Source organism: Protobothrops mucrosquamatus, unplaced genomic scaffold (genome assembly GCF_001527695.2).
Source record: "Protobothrops mucrosquamatus isolate PMUCROS unplaced genomic scaffold, P.Mucros_1.0 scaffold2172, whole genome shotgun sequence".
Lineage (NCBI taxonomy): Eukaryota > Metazoa > Chordata > Lepidosauria > Squamata > Viperidae > Protobothrops > Protobothrops mucrosquamatus.
Genome location: NW_015388266.1, coordinates 274,173 through 298,299, shown reverse-complemented (window position 1 = coordinate 298,299; position 24,127 = coordinate 274,173). Strand labels below are relative to the sequence as shown.

Here is a 24,127-nt window from a genome sequence, read left to right as displayed (position 1 = left end):
AGGAAATCTCAGCACTATAAATTAGTAAGAGAAGCCAAAACACCTTGAAAGAAGCCACTTCTGTTTTCTTTTTCATTAAGTAAACCAGGGGTTCCCAACCCCTGGGCTATGGCCCACTGCTGGGCCATGGCCTATGTGGAATTGGGTTGTGCGAGTGGCTGACTGGAGCATGCATGCATGCTCAGCTCAACTTGTGTGAGCGCCAGGCACTCGTGTGCCGGCCCGCATGTCATGCTAGTTGAACTGAATGTGTGCATGCCAGCCTACCACTCGCACGGCCAGTTTCCATCTCCCTCCCTCTAGCCAGGCCAAGCCACAAAGGTTGGGGACCACTGAAGTAAACTTCACATATATGCCCTTAAAGTCACCATGACTCAAACTTATCTCAGAGGACAAGTTATTAAATAACTAGAGAAGATACAGAAAGCAGAGTGAGTAGAGAAAGCAGTTAACCATAACAAAATTCTTCCCCAGGTTGGAATGTATCGTCATTGTAGAGAAAGAAAGCAATGGAAGAACAGATGAATGAAAGTATAGAGGCAGTACACAGATAAATAAATAAAAATATTCTAAGAAAAATCATTTCAATTACCCCAGATATGCCTTGTAAATTGTCAAATGGTCTGAATTGGCCAATGCCAAAAAAGATTTTGCCAGGTCTGCTTCATCTTTTCTTCCAATTGGGGTAGTAAATGGAGACTTTTCAGTCATTACAGCTGCAAGAGTTGCCTACAAAATATGACAATGTACAGCAACATTTATATTTTTACTCTTGATTTTTTTATTAAAAAGTTTTTTATAATAAAGAATAAGGCCACTATCATAGGACTGTACCATATAATCGCATATTGACGTAGCTCTTGCTTACCAACCAATGGAACTGAAAAAAATAACCTTCCGCCTGATTTATGATCTTTACAACATACCTAAATCATGTGATTGTCATTAGAATCAGTATGCATTGTCCTGTGCCTGACCTGGTTCTTTTTCTTTCCCGCTTTGCAAAGCAGAGAAATTAGAGACAGGGATTGCAAGAAAATAAGCTGTTTACACATCAAAAGCCATGTGATCACACAAGAAGCCCCGGACTGGGAGCTGTAGGCATGCTATGCAAAGAGATTGTTTCTTTGCTCTTGATTTGTAAAAGAACAGCTTTTTCTCCTGAAATCTCATTCTCTCCAATCTCTCCTCTCTTTGAAGGGAGAGGGGACAATATAGCAAGCACTCCTTTGTCTGATTGTCCTGCCCCACCTTGCAGAGCAGAGGTTGAAGAGAAAGACATTTAAAGAGAGATTATGCTGTTTACTCTTCTGCACATCAAAAGCAATGTGATCTTGCCAGCAGCAGAAAAGGGTCAGACAAAAAGAGATTGGCTACAGAAATAACCCATCTATTGCAAACAGAGAGATTGGAGTAAAAGGGATTTCAATAGAGTAACCTGTGTACCCATGGACCTCTCAAGTGCCTGCTTCCAATGTATATAAGACAATAAGCAGGTACTTGACCATTCAAAAGGATGAGATAGTGGTCGTTAGGAGGCAAAGAAAAGCTGAAGTTGTGAAATTGAATAGTTTTATCTCTTTCCAGTCAGAAAGCAGTCATGATCATATGATTTCCTTAGTGACTTAGTGACCACTTCACTCAGTGGCAAAGTTTCTGGTTCCAATTAGGGTTGTTACACAAGAACTACCTGTAAGATGCTGGGCTCTGGAAAAGAGTTAGTGACATTTTCTGATACTATCATGGAAAAAAAAATTCTTTGGAGATTTGCAATTCCTATACAACCGCATAAGATTTCAGCACTCACACATGATATTTCATACTATTTTGACATTTTATTTTGGATGCTACAAACACTTATTAGGATGTACAAGGCACAATACTGCAAATTTGCAAAACTTTTGGTAAGGACAGTCAGAATCTAAAATCTTAAAGCAAAGATGGAAAGTTCTATATGAAAATAATATAGAGACATAATAATGTGACCAGACATTTACAATGATTTGGAAACAGGCCAATATTTTCTTCTTCAAAGGACACTGCATTTCAAAAATCCCAGAAGAAACAATGAGCATTAGTTTTGCATTGAATCAACTGAAATAATATTTTACGTATCATAAACAGTATCTAATCTACCAGCCTGTATAGAATAGGTTCTCAGATCAACATTTATTTCATGAGCACTGGGCTAGTAATGGGCTGCCCATTGTTAGCCATCAACTTACCACTGGATCCAAGCAGCCAAAAATAGCACCAAATATAAGCATTTTACCAATCTTTACATTTACTGGCAAGGCTGCAAGATGTTGGCCTAGAGGAGTCAGTTTGGGCTCACTTAATTCACAAGCCCCAATTTTCCTTAGAAGATACATAGCTTTGGCAACAATTTGAGACTGAGGTGGGTCTAATGCCTTGGAGAGGAATTCTTCAGGAGAACCAAGATTGCATTTCTATAGATAGAAAAAAAAAATAGAATGAGCCTGAAAACATATATAACTCTCATTCATTCACACATTTTAACTACTTCTAAATTATTTCCATATTTTCATGTTTACTAACATAAGATAACATATGTAATATACAATATGATGGGATTTTCTATTTCAGGTTTCAAAGTAACTTAGTTAACTCTATAGGTTCTATGCATTTTGATATAGGAAGAGGGTCTATTTGTTATCCTCCTTCAGTCAGCTATACATCCTGGCCTCATATGATTGAACTACAGCAACCTTTGTCCTAACTTGGAACTATGTGAACAGTTTTGATAGGATAAAGCAAAGCTAATTTGCAATATTCATAGTCATTTCCCATATATCTCTGTTTCTAAAACCAGCATCCATATCTAGCAACTTTAGATTTATGCCAGGGTTTCATGCTTGCATGTGATGTATATGTGCATTGTACAAAAGCCATAATACTTATTTAATAAATACTGATTTATTTTTCATTTATGAAAACCCACACCATTCAAAATATCTTTTTTTTCAAATGGGCATGGTAAATATGACATTACATAATGGTCTATTCCTTTACCTCTTCCTTATTACCATACATCATGTGGGCATTTAAGGTATGACTAAACTTTCTTGCAGTCTTGCCAAGAGATTACAACTTCATGCAAGAATTTTTCTTGTTTAGAAAGGTAAACAGTTGCCAACAATACACTTAGCTAGATTCTCAGGGTTTCTTGGTAAATCAAAATAATGAATATTTAAAGCCAAGATATCATACCATGATGTGAAGACACAGTTCTTCCAAGGGAACTCGCAATATTTCTGGAACAGAATATTCTAGAAAACTTTCAAATCTGCAAAAGGCAAAGAACAAAAGAACTGATTTAAGTTGCTATATTCCAATATTTATTATGGAACTTGTTACGTATAAATATCTATCACTACAATGGGAACTATTCATTTGCATTAAGTTGTCAACCATTTCTTTGATGGTGGATTCTTCAACTCAATACAGGCTACTTTAGTTCTGTAGTTTCTCCCAAAGGATTATACATCTTAGAATGAAATATAATATGGTTAATAAATTTTGCATGTTTGTGGTAGTATATGTGAGACAATTTAATAGGTAAATTAAATATCATAACAGAAGTGCTATAGTTTTAGCAAATGGTTCTGCCTTGAACATAGAATACTTTGGTGGTTAAAATAATTTTACCTGTCTCGGGTATATAGTCGAAAGCAAAATCCATCTCTGACACGCCCTGCTCGCCCCTGACGTTGTAGTGCACTAGCTTTACTGACAAAAGTCTCTTCCAATGAGCTCATCTGACTACTTTCATGGTACCTGAAGAAAATATTAAAGAAATGTCTAGCACATACAACGTTATTAATACTAAACTTAATAACTCTCCACATAGAACACTATGTTTTCTTCTATATAAATGAGTACTTCTGACAACCTAGCTAAGTAGTTTCAACCATAGAAAGCTATGCCTATTTTGATAGGATCTACAACCAAACAGAAAAAGAAACCAGTTTCAGAAGAATTGCAGTTATCTGTTCCATTAACCTCTTGCACAAACTTAAATGCTGTTCCTAATTTCTCCCACCCATTCCACCTGCAGTAGGCCAGATCAAATTTCCATAACTGCCTAAATGGAAAGAAAGAAAATACAAAAAAGGCCTAGAGAAAGCGGCTTGCACTTAAGAAACAAAATAAGCAATGAGGTTTTTGACGAGTACATGTTTATTTATTCCTCAAAATTCAGTTGATCTAATAAAACACTGTTTTGCAGGACAACGTCCTATTCTAGAAAAAGTATAGTACTACATTATATCTAGTTATTGCATAAAAAATAAAAAACTTCTAATGCATCCAAAACTCTATTGAAAAAAAAAGCAATATATCTCTAATGAAAGCGGATCCTTTTTAGTGAAAAGCGTTTTCACCTGTTTTCCTTTGTTCTTCCAGCATCAATTACAAAAACAACATCAGGTATAGTAATACCTGTTTCAGCTATATTGGTGGCCAAAACAATCTGTAAAAGAAACACAAGAGAGAGAAAAGGTCTGTTTTATGAACATGAGCAAACATTAAGATCCAAAACAACTGATTCTAATTATGCTTACAATGTATTTGTAACATTTACTCTTTTATTAATAAAATAAAGTGAGCCACTTTAGGATAATCTATATCCTGAAATCAGGGATCATAGAATAAATAGTACATTATCCTTGAAGAATACTTATGTTAAGTATTTCACTTAACATAAAATACCGCACAACAGAAATCTATGACTTTGGGGAATAAGATGCAATTGTTTGGAAAGATCCCAGCTATAATTTTAAGGAAAAAATTTATTATTAAGAATCAATCAAGGATATCTGATACTGGACGGATCAGAAATAATGACTGCAGTGGTTTTATGTGGTAGATTAGAAGCCGTTTCTGGACCTTATGTGAGTTAAATACAATAATAGATTGTTAACAAAGGGCTTTGAAGTTTAGCTTTGCTATTGGGTTTACCTGTTAACTGTTCTTTTTTTACAGTAGATATATGGTAAGTCAAATTGGTTGGGTAAATAAAGCTGTAGAAGGTCATAAATTGTGGACCTGTTTTGCAAGAGAGGTAACTATTATTGTTGAAATATACTTATAAATATGTTTGACCTTTTGTCTTTATGCACATTTTTGTTTTGTTACTGCTCCTTTTTTTTCCTTTTGGAGCTTGTATTTTAACTTAGGAAATAAAATAAAAAAATTATTTAAAAAACTAAAATACTGCAGCCACAGTCCTAACTGAAATTGAATGTTATTAAGATACATCCTAATTTTATATGATCTTCATTGACTTTTCAGAAATCTTTGTTTCTGGTTTCAGTTCAATACCAATCAAGACATTTTACTGCCCTGGGCCATAATATCACATTAGAAACATTTGGGATACACTCAGTTTTGTCTCTTTAATCCCTTTCTTTAAATTACATGAAAAGCACCACGCATGACACAAAAAGGCTGAAAGAAAGATCAGGGATCTTGAGACGCAGGGCAAGATATCAGTTCAGATATATTAATACCTCAAGCTTACCTTTCTAACACCAAAAGGAGGCAATGTAAATGCAGATGCTTGCTCTTTAGTAGACAGAATAGAATGCAATGCTATTAACTGGTGCCTAAAAATTATAATGCAAAAAAAAAAATTGTATTGTTTTGACTCGTAAGACAAAATGCCTACATCTCAGTAGACAATATGCATGAGATTTGGATTTATAACTTAATTATTCAGTATGAATTGATACATTGTATTAATACTATATACTACAAAAATGCAAAACATATTGTATTGAAATATTTAACACTGCCAATAAAAATATGTCCTTTAATAGCTATTTTAATATTTATACTTGCTAGTTGTATTATAAGCAATATGAACTGATATATCCATTACTTGAGAACATTTCAGAAAATTGAAAATGTTTACAAGTAGACAATCTAGTTTTACATAATTTATTTTACATACAAACCCAAAAATGTCTACTATGGTAAAAACTATTTTGATCTTTAGATGGGTAATTGCATATTAAATAATTAAAATTTGTTATTTTCAGTTAGCAATCCCATCTATCTTCTCATAATTCAATCTATGCAACAATGTATATTTTAATTAGAATCTATCATTCCATGATTTGCTTACCTCTGTCTTAGATCAAATCTTCTGTCAGTCAAAATGAGATCATACAACTGCTGTATATGTGCAAGGCCTGGCAGAAAGATCAAGACGGCTCCTTCCATATTTTTGAATTGGGGACTTTTGTCTGTATAAGGACAGAAGGAAGTTAATAAAGAATTTATTTTTATTATCAAGAAAAGTTTCTCTCACACACAGGGACACCTGTACATATTAGGCATTTTCCTTAAGGAAAAAGGCAAACAAAGATCAGGAGTAAGAAAGTTATTTTAAATTTGTGTTTTATGTAATTTTTCAAAAACTTACCTAAAAATGCAAGTAACTCCAGTATGAGGTCAAAGTTGATCTTGTAGGGATTCATACAGTATATGGCTTCCCGAGTTCGACTGCTGTATTTTTGGTAATATGGTCCTAGCTCAATACCAGATGCAGCCTGAACTGGAACACTTTCCTAAACATAACAGAAAGAAATTTGGAACAATAATTCTAAAACAATGTAGCAAAATAGTTTTATCTATTGCTGCACATAATAAATAAAATAAAAAGGACTATATGCGTTAGACAGCCTAACTGCAACATCAACTAACAGAAGATTGAATACAAATTTAAGTTCATGCAACAGAGCTAGAAATAAATTTGCTATCCTTTCGTCTGTCACTCTGAAAGGCTATACCAGAAATGAGCAACCAAAGAACAGTCCAGTCCCCCAACCATATTTTTGCTAGACCTCCCAAAATTATATTCAAAAGCTTGGCAGCAATTTTCATTTTTCACCATTTTTTTATTTTTTAAAATAAATGTAATAAATCTCTTTCCCATCCCCAAAAATAACATAAAGAAACAAAACAGAGCCAAGATTTCATGGCTGCCTCTTTTTTGTAATATCACAATATCAGTCTGCTGCTTCCAGCAATCCTCAAAGGATAATTTCTAAGGCTGGCCATCTTGTGCTGTCCTGAAGGCTGACAACCCCTGTTAAATAAAGTGGGCCATGGTGCAAAATAATGGAGAATCCCAAATCCAGAGGGGAGGAGACACCTACTTTAAGCACAACTGGTAAATAGTTCTGTAGCCAAGAAATTAAAAGACGCTTGCTCCTGGGGAGGAAAGCTATGGCAAATCTAGACAGCATACTAAAAAGCAGAGATATCACCCTGCCAACAAAAGTGCGTATAGTCAAGGCCATGGTTTTCCCATTGCAATGTATGGATGTGAAAGTTGGACCATAAGAAAGGCTGAGCGACAAAGAATTGAGGCCTTTGAACTATGGCGCTGGAGAAGACTCCTGCAAGTCCCTTGGACTGCAAGGCGTTCAAACCGGTCAGTCCTAGAAGAGATCAACCCCGACTGCTCTTTAGAAGGCCAGATCCTAAAGTTGAAACTCAAATACTTTGGCCACCTAATGAGAAGGAAGGACTCACTGGAGAAGGGCCTAATGCTGGGAAAGATTGAGGGCAATAGAAGAAGGGGACGACAGAGAATGAGGTGGCTGGATGGAGTCACTGAAGCAGTAGGCATGAACTTAAATGGACTCCAGAAGATGGTAGAGGACAGGAAGACCTGGAGGAACGTTGTCCATGGGGTCGCGATGGGTCGGACATGACTTCACAATTAACAACAAAACAGATTTATTTTTTTCCGCATAAAATGTTACCTGATATTTTGTTATTCCTCCTCCTTTGCTAGTAACATTAACTGTTATTTCCTCCTCTTCTTCCAAAAATTTCTGACAATATTCAGAATCTTTTTCCAGAACAAAGCCAGTTTCCTCTATTACATCTTCAACATGAAAAACCTGGAGTTTTGTAAAGTGAAATAATTCAATTTTAGATGTACTGTATTTATTTTGAAATTACATTCAAAGCAACTTCCCATTATTGGAATAGAAAGGTACATCAACCTTTTGCCTCAGATAAATATCACAAAATTCAGCTGGAAAATTGCATAACTTTTGGTAATCCTGGTCTGTCTTTAAACATGGATAATATATGACTCTGCATATTGCATGCTGCTATTTGCACTAAAACGGACAAATGAAGAACCAGATTATTTAGAAGTAATAATTATTATTGTCTGGACACATTATGAAAGACATAGCTCAGCAGAGAAGACTCTGATGCTGAGAAACATGAACAGAGGGGTAAAGGAGGAGGAGACAAACAGCAAGGTGGATGGACGTGGTTACAGTGTCATCACTGGAAGACACGAAGAATCAGATTAAGGACAGATCATCATGGAGAAAACTACATGTTTGCTAAGTGCTGACTTGATGGCATATAATCAATCAATGGATATGAAATCATATCCACATTAGAAATAATTTTGTGGCAGTTCATTATAAAATTTTAATATTATTGAGCACAGATTCAGAGATGAACAGTTTATGGTACTTCCAAAGGAAAAGATAGGACATCAAATCAAGAATTGTTATAGGAATACAATTATGCATTTACCTCTACAGGGTAACTCCTTCCTGAAATTCTTAGTATGGGACAGTGAGTGAAATAACTGGAGAATTTTTCACTATCAACTGTGGCACTCATCAAAATGAGATGGAGATCTGAACGCTTGTGCAAGATTTCCCTCAAGATAATTAGCAAGAAATCTGATTGAACACTTCTTTCGTGAACCTTTATGAAAAAGATATAGAGGAGGTTAATACGGATGAATAACTGTGCCGTTTTGAGATAATTAAAAAAGTGTTGCTAACCTCATCTACAATAACATGAGACACATTAGAAAGAAGAACATCTTCTTGCAATTTCCGGAGAAGAACTCCAGTTGTACAGTAGAGCAGTCTAGTGGCCTCTCCTGTTCGCGATTCCATACGGATTTGATAGCCACACAAGGAATTCTTAGAGAAGAAAATAAAAGGTTTGTCAAAAATAAATTTATTATTATTAGAACATACTACTTTGCTCCTGTATTAATTCACAAACATTTTTCCTGTTTGAAAAAAAAAAATTTATAGCAGGTGCAGGTAGTTTTGAAGCACTGCCCAATTTTTAGTCCATCCCAGCAGAAAGAGATGCTAGCTACTCTTTTTTATTCGTGTTTTTTAAGGATATGTAATACTTTCTGTGCAAGATTAACTCCTTAGTATTTATTAAAAATATAACAAATATTTCAAAAAGAAATACGGAAAGAGGAGCATGCTTCCTCAAAAGGGGAATTTCTCTTATAAACTGACTGCAAAAATTCAGTACACCCTTAAGGTCTAACTTCAGTCTGTTTCTGGACTGTTTACCTACAGAACTTCAAATGCAACTCTATTCTGTTCTTCAGTTTGCCAGATAATGCTACTGCACCACAATTACTGATGCATAACTCATGCTATAAGGAATTAAAATTACTACTGAATGATAATGTACCATTTTTTTCCTTAGGATCCTAACATCCTTTTGTGAAATTCCTCTAAGCCATAAATGAAAATTTGTTCCATTATAAACTGATCTTTTAGGAGCACTTTAGCTGTCTTATTACATTCTCTGAAAAGCAGTCTTTGGAATATAACTCTAAGAACGTCTTACTCTTCCACCAGGTCCATTTTCACAGCCCAGTTCTTCACAAACTCTAGTTGCCAAGCTCACTGCTGAGATCCTCCGTGGTTGGGTGCAAACAATATTGCATTTATTCAAATTTCGTTCATTATGTAGCAAATCTTCTAACAAGAAATGTGGAACTTGAGTGCTTTTACCACTACCTGTTTCCCCAGCCACAACCACAACTCGATGCTTTTTTAATGTTTCTATAAGGGTATGTTTATATTTAAACACAGGTAGTTGCTCTCTCTCCTTTAGAAGTCTTTGGTATCTGGAAGAATTCTGTTGTTTTTTAAAGAGAGCTCTCACAGGTTCTAAGTCATCTGTAAATGAGGTCTCAAGAGAAAGCCCATTAAAGTCCTCTTCAGAAATTAAGTTCTCCCAAGAATCTTCTGCATCTTCTGAAAGTTTGGCCTTGCCTTCAAATTGCTGTTGTGGCGGCTGCTGCTGCTTCAGCTTGTTCAGCAGTCTGGCAATGAACTGGTCACGAGGCTTGTTGGTTTCCATCTTGTTTTCGTCTTCTTTTTTCTTTTCAGTATCAGTCCATTCTAACCAAACATCTCTGTATGTAGGAGGAAGTAACTGATGCACCGACTGAAGAGGAGACACAAAAAGGAAAGTTTTAAAGTATGCTTAGAATGAATTATGTATTACAATATTTATTTACTGAGAAGTTTCATTATATTCAATAAAACTGATTTCAGATAAATATGCAACATAGTTTTGAATTATGTATGTAGTGAAACTTTAATAGACAAGTTATGGGATGGAGGTCTCTGTTACTTCTAAATGTCTACTACAGTCAGATGTACTCTCTCTCCAATGATCTTCCAGAAATTATTCTCTCTCTCTCTCTCTCTCTCTCTCTCTCTCTCTCTCTCTCTCTCTCTCTCTCTCTCTCTCTCTCTCCTCTCTCTCTCCCCCTCCCTCCCTCCCTCCCTCTTTCTCTCTCTGTTTTCTTTTTATCTGGAGGTTATGACTGAGTAAGAATGGCTTCTTGAAGTTATGGTATAGGTATCTGGCTTAAAAAGAAAAATGCTTAATATCATCATGCCAAGCTAACATTTCAGCTGGACTTACCTGAGTTTTTCTGTATCTGAATGCTACTTATTATTTTTGAAAATGCTTAAGTCACAACTGCATCATATACTGCCCAATTAAAAATGGAATAAACAAGAAATGTTACCAATAAGAAACTGCATAAAATTAATATAGAAAGCAATCAGATCCATCAGACTGCAAAGTTTTAAGAGTCACCATTTCCTACATTAATCACCAAAATATTAATTGCACATACTGTATATGCCACCATTCCTTTTAACCAAATTATTTTTAAATACTTTTATTGGGAATTATAAAATCTCACCTGCCCTTTTGTCAAATGATACAGAGCTAACGTAGCAGCCAGATGTTGAGCCTGCATACTATCTTCTGTAACGATTGTGGGACACACCACCAATGTATCTTCAGCTGACTTGATAACTCTTACCCTTAAAAATAGTTAGTTCAAGCTTAATAAAAATAATATATTAAATAACAACTATTTGGAATGGGAAATCACAACTTGTTCTTAAAATGCCAAATGGCATGAGCTGTGTAGCAGTTCAGTCACTTAGGAAAACATAAGCTAATTAGTTCATGAAATGACAATGCATGTTTTGTACAGTTGGTTTTAATGTATAAGCAAACTTTTATCATATAGATGAAACAAGCCATATTTCTTATTCAAATAACACAAGCTGCCCAGAGTTGTCATGAGTCAGATAATCCATAAATTGCATAAATAAAATTTAAAAGTAATTGTTTATCAATGTCAGCTTTATAAACAAATTCCAAATTTGATATAATCTGAAATAACATTTTTTCAGTGGCATTATGTATATTAATGGCAATTCAAAAAACAGAAATGGTAAATAATAATAATAGTAGTAGTAGTGGTAGTGGTAGTGGTAGTAGTAGTAGTAGTAGACCTTTGAGGGACCTTTGAGGTCTTATAATCCAACCCCCTGCTCAGGCAGGAAACCCTGTACCATTTTAGAGAAATGGTTGTCCAGTCTCCTTAAAAACTTCCAGTGTTGGAGCATTCACCGCTTCTGGAGGCAGGTTGTTCCACTGATTAATTGTTTTAACTGTCAGGAAATTTCTCCTTAGTTCTAGGTTGCTTCTCTCTTTGGTTCTTTTCCATCCGTTGCTTCTTGTCCTGCCTTCAGGTGCTTTGGAGAACAGCTTGACTCCCTATTCTTTGTGGCAACCCCCGAGATACTGGAACACTGCTGTCCTGTCACCCCTCGTCCTTCTCTTCATTAAACTAGACATACCCAATTCCAGCAACCATTCTTTATATGTTTTAGCCTCCAATCTCCTAATCATCTTTGTTGCTCTTCTATGTACTCTTTTTTTACATCGTGGTGACCAAACTGGATGCAGTATTCCAAGTGTTGCCTTACCAAGGCATTATAAAGTGGTATTAACAGTTCACGTGATCTTGATTCTATCCATTCCTTATGCAATATGTTTAGATATTGCTGTATAACTATTCTTTTAGGTGATTTTTGAGCTACCTACTTTCTCTCAGCCCAATTTACCTCACACGATTGTGGGAAAAACAGAAGGCAGAAACATTATGTATGTCACCTTGTATTGTACTAAATCAAAGAAGGATGTAAATCAAATAAATATCCTACTGATTCAACTTTTGCAAATGGACATATGTGAGAACTTGGTGTCAGATTGACTTCATAATAGTGATAAGAATTTTGCTTGCCTATAAAACTCAAGAAATTATAGTATACTATGAATGAATTAGATCAGAATGGCACAATTATACCTGAGGGTAAATGATTTAATCTATGTTTCAAGCTGAATGTACTTATCCATTAAAATTACTTGAATGGAAGCTATCAAGCATAATCAAGTGAAAACTTGCTTCAGGGTTATACATACCTACTTTTCCAATATCTTCCTGATGGAACTTTTTCAAAAGAAGGATTTGGGGACTTGGGATAATGCTTTCTGCACCAGTCAATCAAGAACTGTTTGGGAGATTTTCCAGTCCAGCTTCGAGCTGTATAATCAAAATTCCTTACAACCTGAGGATCTTTCTTTTTCACTAATATCAGCAAGAAAAAAACAAAAGTTATATGTACACAGAGGATAGGAAGCATTAATTAATTTTAAATCTGCATTTCAATATAAACAATTTTAATATAAGCTCTGAAAAGCAGGCATAATTAATGCATGTGTAGAGCTAGATTCCAAATAATTCTAGTATTGAACCTAGAGTCTTGTGCTTTATTGCTAGTTTATACAGGGTACAAAAGGTTTATTTATAATTTGCAGGTTTTTTTTCATAAATTTCATAAAATTCTGTTGTCTCCTTGTCTTTTAATTCTAACGTGAGTTTATTCATTTCTGCGCATTCCAAGATTTTGTACATAATCATGTCATTTGTGGGTGTATTTTCACTCTTCCAACATTGAGCGTATGCTATACGAGCTGCAGTTAATATGTGTATAATGATGTGTTGGAGTTGTTTTTCAATCTTTAAATTTATTATGCCCAAAATAAATAATTCCGGTTTAAAGTCAATTTGTACCTCAGTTATCTTCTGTATCCAATCTCTTATTCGTTCCCAATAGTTTTTTTGCTTTAGGACACAACCACCACATATGATAAAATGTTCCTTCTCTGATTTTACATTTCCAACACTTTGGGTCCATGTTTTTATACATTTTGGCCAATCTCGCCGGTGTTAAATGCCATCTATAAATCATTTTATATTGGTTCTCCCTGTATGTAGTTGATAGCGTCAGTTTACAGTTTATGTTCCATAATCTTTCCCATTCCTCCAAATTTATATTTCGACCCACATTTCGTGCCCATGCTATCATTGGCCCCTTCACTATTTCTTCCTCTAACTCTATCTCTAATAAGTATTTATAAATTTTAGATAATAATTTTCCTTCCTTACTTGTTAAAATTTTATCAAGTTGATGTGGGGTCTGACTTATTCCGTGTTCTTGCCTATCCCTATTATATCTAGATTGAATTTGTAAATATGGCCACCAGTCTATGGGTATTCTTTGTTCCTCCAACTCTTCTCTTAATTTAAGATTTCCTTGGTTGTCTAATAATTCTTTATATCTAATCATCTTTTTTTTTTATCTAATGTGTTAGGGTAAATCACTGCCTCCATCGGCGAAAACCAATTTGGAATTTTCCTATAATGTCTTTTTTTATTTTTTCCCATATCCGAATCAATGCTCCTCTTATCTGATGTTGCTGGAAATATGTATTGTGATATATTTTAAATGAATTTAAAAAATACAGTGATATTCTGTTCCAAAGAAAGCAATCTACAGATTCACAACTTACAAGAGCAAATCTTGAATGCTACAGAATCAAATATTACAAAAGCTTAACAACAGATTTTGCAGATGATTTAGATGCCTCTTACAAAAGCTATTGATCTAATCTGTATTGCATTTAGGAATGATCTTCTCTTTATATTCTATGGTAGACTGTCAGAGAATTGTCCAAAAATATTCATGAAGTTTTAAAACAAATTTTATACCTTTTTGTTCTTCTGGAGGAGGATTTTGTAATTTCTCAAGCATGTTCAAATTCAAGGCTCCACCTTTTTCAAGAAATACAGGATTCTTTTTCTTTTCACTTGGCTGGTCTATGACTTTTATATTGGGATTGAACACAGGGTGGTCTTCCAATGTTGCCATTTCTGTCAAAAAAGAAATATAAATAGGATTTATTCAAATAGCCAAGGATTATCAAATACTCTTGCTTAGGAAGAAGGGGAAGGAAAAGTGTTTTTTTTTATCTACTTGAAAGCTTAAGTTTTAAAAATATTACTCCTATTTAATCTATATCATTGTCTTCTGTAGCTGAATTAATATTAGCGCTATTCACACAGCAAATTAAAATATACATGTTAATATTACCGTAATCTCACAGAATATTTTAAAGGAAACATATGTATACTGCTCTAAATTCAGAAAATTTATTGAATCAGAACACATCATTTTTGCTCAAATCACAAATAATCAAGCTGTATTATTTGGCTCTGCATTAATTTTGCTTGATAAAGCCCACGAGTTTATATAATAATAACAGGCAACAAAAATAAAAATGTTGCCCAGGTAAATGTATTCCTTTAGTTATACATGATGTACAATTTTTGGAGGTTATAATTTCCCAGTTTTAGAAAAAAAAGTAAAATGAGAATACTTTTTGCAAAACTGGACAAGTAAATGAATGTTGAACTTCTCTACCTTGTTGAATACGTCTTATTTTTTCTTGCGCCATCTTTTGACCCTGCTTGTTTTTTTCTTCTTTAGAGGATCTTGCTAGTTCTCTCTTTTCCACAAGCTTCTCAGCCAAATGTAAATATCTTTCATTCTGTTCCAGAAAAACTAGTTACTCCATATGAATATGCTAGCAATGTTTGTTATTTTTTTAAAAAAACATCAGGCATGTTTAAAGACATGAAGAACCAATATGGTGTGGGGCCAGGCTACCTACAGAACCGTCAGTTAAAGAATTCCAAATCTTCTCTACCTTTGTCTCTGCTCTATGGAATATTCTTCCCCAGAGATAAGGCAAGGCCCCACTCTCTTGGCTTTCTGAAAAGGGGTTAAAACATGGCTCTGCGGCCTTGCGTGGGAAGCCCAAAGGAGCACACAGTTGTGGGGTTGGTTAGTGTCATGAGAGCCCTCCTTTTGCCAACCAATTTTCAACAGAGTTAATTATTCTTACCTACTTAATGTTTATAATTTTTAATATTTAACTCAAAATTGTGACTTCAATATTTTAACTTTTTAATATACAGTTTTATATTTCAATGTTCTATTGTATACAACGCAGAGTCACTCTTTGAGGGAGATGTGTTATTCAGAAATGTGAAAAATAAATAAATAAAAATATGAACAAATAAATGCCAGCTTAAACTCCTTAACAATTCTGATGCCAGCACACCTTTAGATACACTTCTTGGAATACAGCTAAAGGAGCCATAAACCATGGTTTACAAACTACAATGGCTAGGTTAACACAACATGTCAAGCTTAGGTCAAACAACCCATATTATTATGAACCCTATCGTTCTCACATTGAAGCAAGTTTCCCTCAGAAAGCATGAATGGTGAGGGTATTCTATTTCAACCTTATAGGTAACATTCCTACTTATAATCTGAACCAAATTCATGTTTTATTTTTGCACTACATTCAAGCAGTATTTTCACAACTTAGAAGCTAAACCAGTCAACATTTCCCACTAACTCCATCCATTTGGATGTAATAATGAGCAATAGTATAGCTGCAATCAAGTTTTCTTAAAAGCGAAAGACTGATGAAGTTTTATTATTTGCTTTAGCCCACAACAAGCATCTAGGAACAAATTTAAATCCGCAGCTTCCTCTCCCTTTACTCAATAGGAAAAATCTGTTTCTCAAAGTTACTAGCATACTAAACAGATAGATAGGTCTGGTTCTCTGCTTAATGCTTCCCAAAATGGCAAACGCTTTTCCATCTGAAGAGGGAAGATTGTGAGGCATCTCTCCTCAGGAAGGCCTTGCTTGTGCCCAAGAAACGGTTCTTAATATAATATATGCATTACAACAGGATGCTAAAAAGACAAATATCTACATGAAACAGTTCATGAACTTACTGGGTCAAATTCTTCTTCCTCTGAATTTTTCAGAGACTCATTTTCTTCCTCAGCCCTCTGCTGCTCTGCATACAACAAGATTCGTTCCTTCATACTGATACTTTTTTGTTTTTCTGTGGTTACCTTTGGATATTATAAAGGAATAGTGTAGATAAATTATTATTAATGCATCTTAAAAACAAGTTTACAAATTACTGAAAATTTGCTGTTGCTTAGAACTAATCTGTATGACTCAATTAGTTTTCTTAGAAGAAATTCCCATTATAGTTAATGTGTTTTATTCACTAACATGCAAAGAGAGTGTCACACAATTGAATTCATACTTCCATTTAATGCAAGAGCATAAATATCCAGTCATATCTACCTGACCTACCAGAGCAGAGAAACAGGGAATGTTACAGGTCCCTTCTCTTATAGTGGAACCAAGAACAAGGCCTTTCTCTGTGGTAGCTCCCTCCTATTGGAACATCATCCCTGCAGATATAAGATTGAGTCCCACTTTGACAGTCTTTCACAAGGCCCTAAAGCAGTGGTTCTCAACCTTTTTAATGCTGCGACCCCCAACCGGTCGTAAGTCGAGGACTAAACCGGTCGTGAGTCGAGGACTACCTAACCGGTCGTAAGTCAAGGACTTTCCCTGCCTGGGAGCGCCGCGCATGCGTGGTTCCGCCCCCTGCGCCGGCCGAGGCATAGCTGGCAAGCGGCAGAGACGGAGCAGGCCGACCACCAGCTGGCCCAGCCCAAGGGAGGTAAGGCACCCGCCGGAAAAGGGGAAAAAAATGGCGGACAAAAAAAATGGCGGACAGCCTTGCTTGGCGACCCCCATAAAATGGTCGATCGACCCCAAATGGGGTCCCGACCCACAGGTTGAGAACCACTGCCCTAAAGACATGGTTCTGTCAACAGCCTGGTGACTTAGAATGATGTGGAGCCCATCAAGTGATTGGTCTAACTGTAGTTGTCGGGGGGTGGGGGGTAGGGTTTTATCTTGTAAGCTGCCCGGAGTCACCACGAGTGAGTTGGTGATCTTTTCCTTTCTGACATTTATACATTTTCTTAATAATAAATTTAATGTCATCCAGAGTCATTTCTTCTTCTTCCAATGAATTTGACAAATAAATATATTTTATGTTAAAGCATTTTTCCCCCATAAAATTAAACAATACTATGGTTTCTCTACATCCAGCAAAGTACCTTTTTCTCATCATCATCATCTTCCTTCCTTTTATTGTTTAGCACCTGAGGAGTTTCAGATTTTGGCAAAGGAGAATGAAATTTAGCCCTAGTTTTTTGTTGTTCTTCACCAAATTGCTGACTGAAACCTTCAGGCAATGCATCTTTAAAAAGCAGAAACAGAATTTCAAATACTGAATGTCTACACGTATATAGTTGACTGTCTACTTATGCATAGTTGATAATTATCTGTAGTTCTAAATTAGAATTACATCTTTAAAATCTTCCTTTTATTGTATAATTAATTCTATTCATATCATAATTTCAAAACTAAAGGTGGAATCTGGAACTTTGTTTCTGGCAGCACAATAGAAGCAGGTGGCAAGCAAATCTGCTCTTTCTTTGATATCCCCTCCCCCTCCCCAATTCTCAAAAGCTACTTCAGAGAAATTCCCAACCTTTTAGATAACACAAGAATATTTGGGGGGAGTTGCAGTAAGAAAGTGAGGCAAAAGCCTCATTGTGGTAATAAAAAGTTTATAACACAATGCTGAATTCCATGATTTGTCCTTGCAGGAACCTATACTTACACTGGAAAAAGCAAGAGATTATGTGTTTTTCCAAAGCCTTTTTTTAAATAACTAGAAATACAAAATTGATAGAATTATTTCTGTGTTTCTCTTTTTTAACAGTACATTTAAACCATAATTAAATGGGTTTTTAGTTTAAAGTTTTTACATTTTCTTAGCCACAGTTAATAAAAATGTTACACAGCTTTTCATTTTAGAATAATTTCAAAAAATTATGTAACAGAAATGCTTTTATGTAAGAGTATGTATGTATGTATGAAATTATGATGCCCACACAAAGAACATTATGATTCTCATATACAAGTTAAGAATGTTTATTTCTCAAACAAGGATAGGCTCAGCCGTTCTCTGCTCATGGGCTTACTCTCGCTTTTTGATTTTTGATCTAGTTGATGAACCTGTTTATGTTCTCTTTAGGCCTTACAATTCTAAGTATTATATAGCTATTGGTAGCACCATCCATTAATCTATTATCTAAAATATGCACCCATTATAATTATTTTGTTTTAAAAAAATAGTCAAGAAATATTATATCTCTGCTTCTAATACACCTATAGGATTCTCATTTCCCTTTGGACTGTCCCATGTCATCTCATTGTGAGAAAAAAAATTCTACAACTCTATATTTTTCCCATTATTAAAGAAAAAAACCCACTCAACTAGTTTGAAACTCTGTTGGTATTCCTTCTAATATGCAGAATATCTAGTCGACCAAAGGAACATTTCTAAAACTTGGAAGTATAGCTTGGCACTTCCTTGTTCTGAAACATTTTTTTTAAAACTTTCCAGTCTCACTTGAATCCCTGAGACTGAATAGTTGTCTCCCACCCAAATACTAACTAGGTTTGATCCTGTTTACCTTTTTGAAAACCACCAAATTTGGATAGTCATCTGCCTTGATATGCATCTATAATTAATCTTAATTTTCAACTCCTAGAACAGCCAATAGAAACTTGAAATTGTCAATGTCAATTAATAAATACAGATAATCAATGTATAGAAGGAAAATTCTTCCCTCTTTCCCTTCCTGCAGCCCTCAAACCTGATCTGAAGGGAGACTTAGAAAATGCTTTAAGTTTATATTGGATTTCTCAAAATTCATAAAGCTTTATCATTACCATCAGATAGGTTTAAACACAGCCAGTCAAGTGCAGAATGTAGATCGCCACCATACAAGATAGTATTATTCATAGCTTCTTCAATATCTTCAGTCTTGAAAGAAAATCCTTGCAAAGCCAAGTATACATCCTATAAACAACAATGCATTATGGAATATCACAGAGGAAATCCGCACCTTTTCTTCTCTGCATATAAAATCTTATAAAATATATGTTTCATTCCACTAGAAAACAGTGGAATGAAATTGTTATAATGAATAGTGAATAGTAAAACCTATGACCACCACTTTGAGTTAATCCTACATTTTGGAAAACATGATTCTAGATTTCTAAAAAAAAAGATCTAGTGTGGTATTGTAGCTGAAATTTTGAAGAAAAAAATCCCTACTTGGTCATGGGAATCTCCCAACCCAATCTTTTATACTGGGAGGTTACTCTGGAGATAAACTGAGGTAACCCCTGAAATATGTCAACTATCCCATTGGCATATGCAGCAAAAGAAACTCCTGAGACGTTATTTTACCAAGAGTATAACTTTACTGATAGATCCATATAAGCACAGTAGAAGCAAAGCCAGTTCTCAAGTTTTTGCATGAAAAACTGCATAGTTAAAATCCTCCTTTTCCCCCCTGGGCCACCCACTGTCCATTGTCCACCAATCCAGTATAATCTTTTTGTTTTGGGAAACTGTCTGCTCAGCTCAGAAGGCTCTCATCGTTAGATCTTGAGGTGTCGAGATTCTCCCAGGCCACAGATGGTGCACATGAATTCCTCAATTCCCTCCCAGCTGCTCATACAGTCCAATCATACCCTTCCCTGGTTTCTGTTGTCTGGCTGTAAGGAAAAATGCACAGTGAGTCAACTATGACAATATGTTTCAAGCAGCGGTGGGATACAAATATGTGAACAACTGGTTCTCTATGGGGATGCTGCTTCCAGAAGTCCATTTTGGGCCTGGGCAACAAAAAATTAGCTACCGATTCTGCTGAAGTGGTGCAAACCGGCTGAATCCCACCACTGGTTTCAAGAAGAAAAAACTAGCATAAAGGTGAGGAACCATTGTTGGTCAAAGGAATCAGATTTAAAGGTTTAAATTTTCTTTTACAGAGTTGTTCTTTCCCTGAAACAGTAAGCCTGAAGCCGGGAATGTTTTTTTATCTACAGGCGTCACTGGATTCCCAGGTGAGTAACTACGGCAAAAAGTACATGTACACAACTGCCACTACTGCACACTTTATACAAGTTTACCTTTAAAAGTATCCAGAAAGTTCAGTCAATACAAAACTTAGCAGGAAGTTTATTAACCAGTGCCTAATAATGGAATCACATTAATAATAAATTAAATTTATATGTTGCCCAATTCCCAGTGACTCTCTGCAGTTTACAATTGTTAAAAACATTTAAAAACAAAGATCAGTACAAAACAATATGGTCAGATCTGGATGGTCCAAATATCCATGCCACTTATTTGGAAATAGTTCCTCCCCATCCAAACTTGCACAGTCCCCAGGCACTGGGACAGAACCTTGGACAGCCTCACTTGGCTGATTCAGAGTCAAGTATCATCAGTGTTATGACCACACAGAAAGAAATTCACTAGTTGCCAATTGTGTTCTAAGTACTAGTGCTAGTGTTAATCTCTAAAGCTTTAACCAGGGTGTTTCCTGGTTGTAAAGTTTCCTGACACAAACTTTACAAGCACTAAGATCTGCAAGAAAGGCTATTTTGCAGATGCCCCTTGTTTTATTCATTCATTTACTAGATATGAAGCGAAGGCCTTCTCTTGCAATAGTCTCAGGCTACAGGATTCATTCAGAGCTGAAGTTGATCCAACCCTTTCAGCCTTTAGAAAAGTCATCAGGATATGTCTCTTCAACAAACCCTTAGTTACTTGAAGTGTCTTGATTTTTAATTTCCATGGGTTAGAATTTATTTGCTTATTTGATTTGCTATCCATTTGCTTAGAGGTGACTCAAATTACTTTCACAGTTTTTTTTAAATGTTTGCTACCCAATTTGAACAGAAAAACCAAAGAGAAAACAATGAAAGACTAAATAAAATTAATTATAAATAAGCAAAACCAATACAGAACACAATACATGGAAAAGTAGGAAAGTCGATTATAACGTTGCAAGAACCTGAAATACAATATATCATGAATACTGAAAGTAAACAGAAATTAATCATCTTTGCCTTATGTCAGTTTAATATATCAAATAAACGGACCACAAATCATTAACAAACTAATGACCTCACTTAAAAGATATGTTAAATATTAATGCACAGAAAGAGTCTCCAATTTTACCTGTAATTTTTTAGCAGTTAGTCTTCTAGAAATCATTCCTTTTTCACCAGTTTGTTTCTTATGCTCATTGATTATGGCAATAATTCTTTTTTCCAAATTACTATTAATTATAACCTGAAATGAAAGAAAACCTTGGTTACAAGCTTTAAAAATTATTGAACAAAGCACATTCACAGCTAAAGATTCAGCCCAATGGTATGCACTTGAATACTTTCTCTATATATTTATGAAAAAGGTTACTGAATTGTGCGTATATATTATTTGCTAAATTTACTTAATAAATACATTTAATATTAATTTATTTAAATTTTATATAATTTTTCAATTTAGGACTTCAGTCTGTTACGTATATTCCTGATCCCTCCCCAAAGATTTATTTTTCCATCTAACAAATCATCTCACCTTAAGAATAGACTCATCTGTACTTGCACTGGAGTCAACTGCAGAACCAAAGCTATATGTTTTTGGACCTGTATAATTAAGCAAATAATTATTTGAGAAAGCCAACATAAGAGTCTATCTAGTACAACATTCTAGTCTCCGAAAGGCAAATCAAAAATTTATGGGACATAAAAGCAAGACACAAAAGCGCTGACCAACTGATAGCATTACTCCTATTTTTAAAATATCCAAGTTAATGCTCATAAAATCTTACTTTTGCAAGCTGTGTATCTAGATAATTACAGATGCCCAGAGCTGGATATAATATGGGTGACTATATGTTTTAAATGAATAAAGTTCCTGTTATTCCCCACCATCCTACATCCACCTTCACTGAATTATGTTCTACCTCTATCAGTGTTCTCATATCCTATATAATTTTATATATTTCTCCTATTAAATATTTGCTAACAGCATTTTAACTTGAAGTTCATAAGAGAATTATTCTGCACAGGGGGAAAGAAAACAACACTCTAGATATCAAACAGCAGATTCAAGAAATGTGTGTTTTGTTGATTTCATTGTAAATGAAAAGATAGAGCTGTTTGTTTTTATTTGCAACTAATTCTGGATTACTGGTACTGGATTAATTTGTGGATAAAGCAAGTGGAAAGGTTTGTAACTTCTAACACATTTTGAGTTTCATATTCATGAGGTCACAAAATATCCAGAATTCAAGCACTCTTTTGTAGTTTATAACCAAACATCCAGAGATAGCCTTTAGTTTTATAATTTGACTCTGTTAGATTTATGTTAGCAAACAGACCATGGTTTAGTATGAATTCCCTAAGACACTAATAGTCAGAAAAAAGCATATGGTTAATGAGTTCAAAGGCTCAGGTCTGGTGAGAGATCCTGAGGGGGATACCTGTAGTAGATTTGGAAATGAAAAAAAAATCCCAGACGACAGTAATCAAACTAGTTCTCTACAGTCGGCAAGAAAACCACATGGTGCATGCAAGTAATTGCCAAGAATCTAGCTGTGAAACTTTATTCATGCCTACAACTGAAAGGGGCCCCGTTTCCTACACTTAGCATAGAAAGCTTAAAATATACCGAGGCTCAAATTTATAAAGTTTAAACATAAAAGGGCTTTCTTCTATGTCCTATACCTTCTCTTAGTGAACCTGGAGTACGATGGGGGAAAAATGACAATTGGCTTCTATTTCAATACTGGAGTGGCAGCACAGGCAACCCAGTTAACAGATAACTAATTATACTTTTTCCAGCTCCGAGATGCAATTCACCGGGACCAGCCTCCCCCAACCGAAAGCCCAGCGGGCAGGTCAGCCTAAAACAGTGTTTCTCAACCTTGACAATTTTAAGGCATGTGGACTTCAACTCCCAGAATTCCACAGCCAGCATTGCTGGCTGTGGAATTCTGGGAGTTGAAGTCCACATGCCTTAAAATTGTCAAGGTTGAGAAACACTGGCCTAAAACGTCCCACTTGCAGAGTGCTCGGTTGAGGGAAGCGGATCTCCGTCCTGCCCCTCTTGGCCCCAACACTCCCAGGAGGCAACCAGGGAGTGAGTCCCACTGAATTCTACCAGGAAAGGCGACGGGCCAATTTCCCTCCGTGCCTCTCCTTTTCTCACGGGAGGGTACCTTGCTTGACACGCAGGTCCTTCCCGGCAGGGCTCGGTCGGGGCACCAGAGATCTTTTGCAGGCAGCTTCTCCGGCGGCTCCCGATTCAGCCGCGGCGGCGCCCACCACTTTAGCCCGGGCTGCTGCTACCGCAGCGGGATGCACAGCGCCCGCTCCTGCCGCGCCGCTGCCGCCCTTGTGCTTCTTGTTCTTGCCGCCCATGACCGACACACGCCTGCCTCGACCGCGAGCTCCCCGACCAAGCTCTCACGCCGCTTCTGCTTACATCCGGGAATGAGCAGCCGCCGCTGTCGTCATCACCCTTCTGATTGGATCAGGGCAAGAGATGGGCAGTCACTTCCGCCCAAAACTCAGAAAATGTGGCTCGCTCTCTGTTAGATTGCAACCTTCGCCTCTCGCTCTTCAAAAAGAATTGCTTTAGAAACTCTCTAGAGATAAAACTACCTCACGGTTTGACAAGCCGTTTCCGTCATATTTTTTTTACTAAGATTTTAATTTTGCGGGAAAGGTTTTATAAAAGTAATATTAAA

General features: G+C 35.8%; 1 protein-coding gene across 1 annotated transcript; it reads right to left on the bottom strand.

Annotated features, from left to right (window-relative positions):
* Nucleotides 1–592: 592 nt before the first annotated feature.
* On the bottom strand, nucleotides 593–23,798 carry DHX29 (DExH-box helicase 29; the record flags this gene model as incomplete). The annotated part of the gene is made up of 22 exons (XM_015824253.1): nucleotides 23,597–23,798; nucleotides 21,952–22,019; nucleotides 21,550–21,663; nucleotides 19,245–19,374; nucleotides 17,558–17,700; nucleotides 16,364–16,486; nucleotides 14,970–15,096; nucleotides 14,258–14,419; nucleotides 12,628–12,793; nucleotides 11,051–11,174; nucleotides 9,673–10,278; nucleotides 8,853–8,996; nucleotides 8,596–8,772; nucleotides 7,797–7,937; nucleotides 6,449–6,593; nucleotides 6,149–6,269; nucleotides 5,543–5,627; nucleotides 4,404–4,492; nucleotides 3,670–3,798; nucleotides 3,232–3,307; nucleotides 2,226–2,450; nucleotides 593–729 (listed from the first exon to the last, which is right to left on the bottom strand). Coding segments are annotated over exons 1-22 (3,434 nt in total), but the record flags the coding sequence as incomplete, so codon positions are not given.
* Between the last annotated feature and the right edge of the window lie 329 nt (nucleotides 23,799–24,127).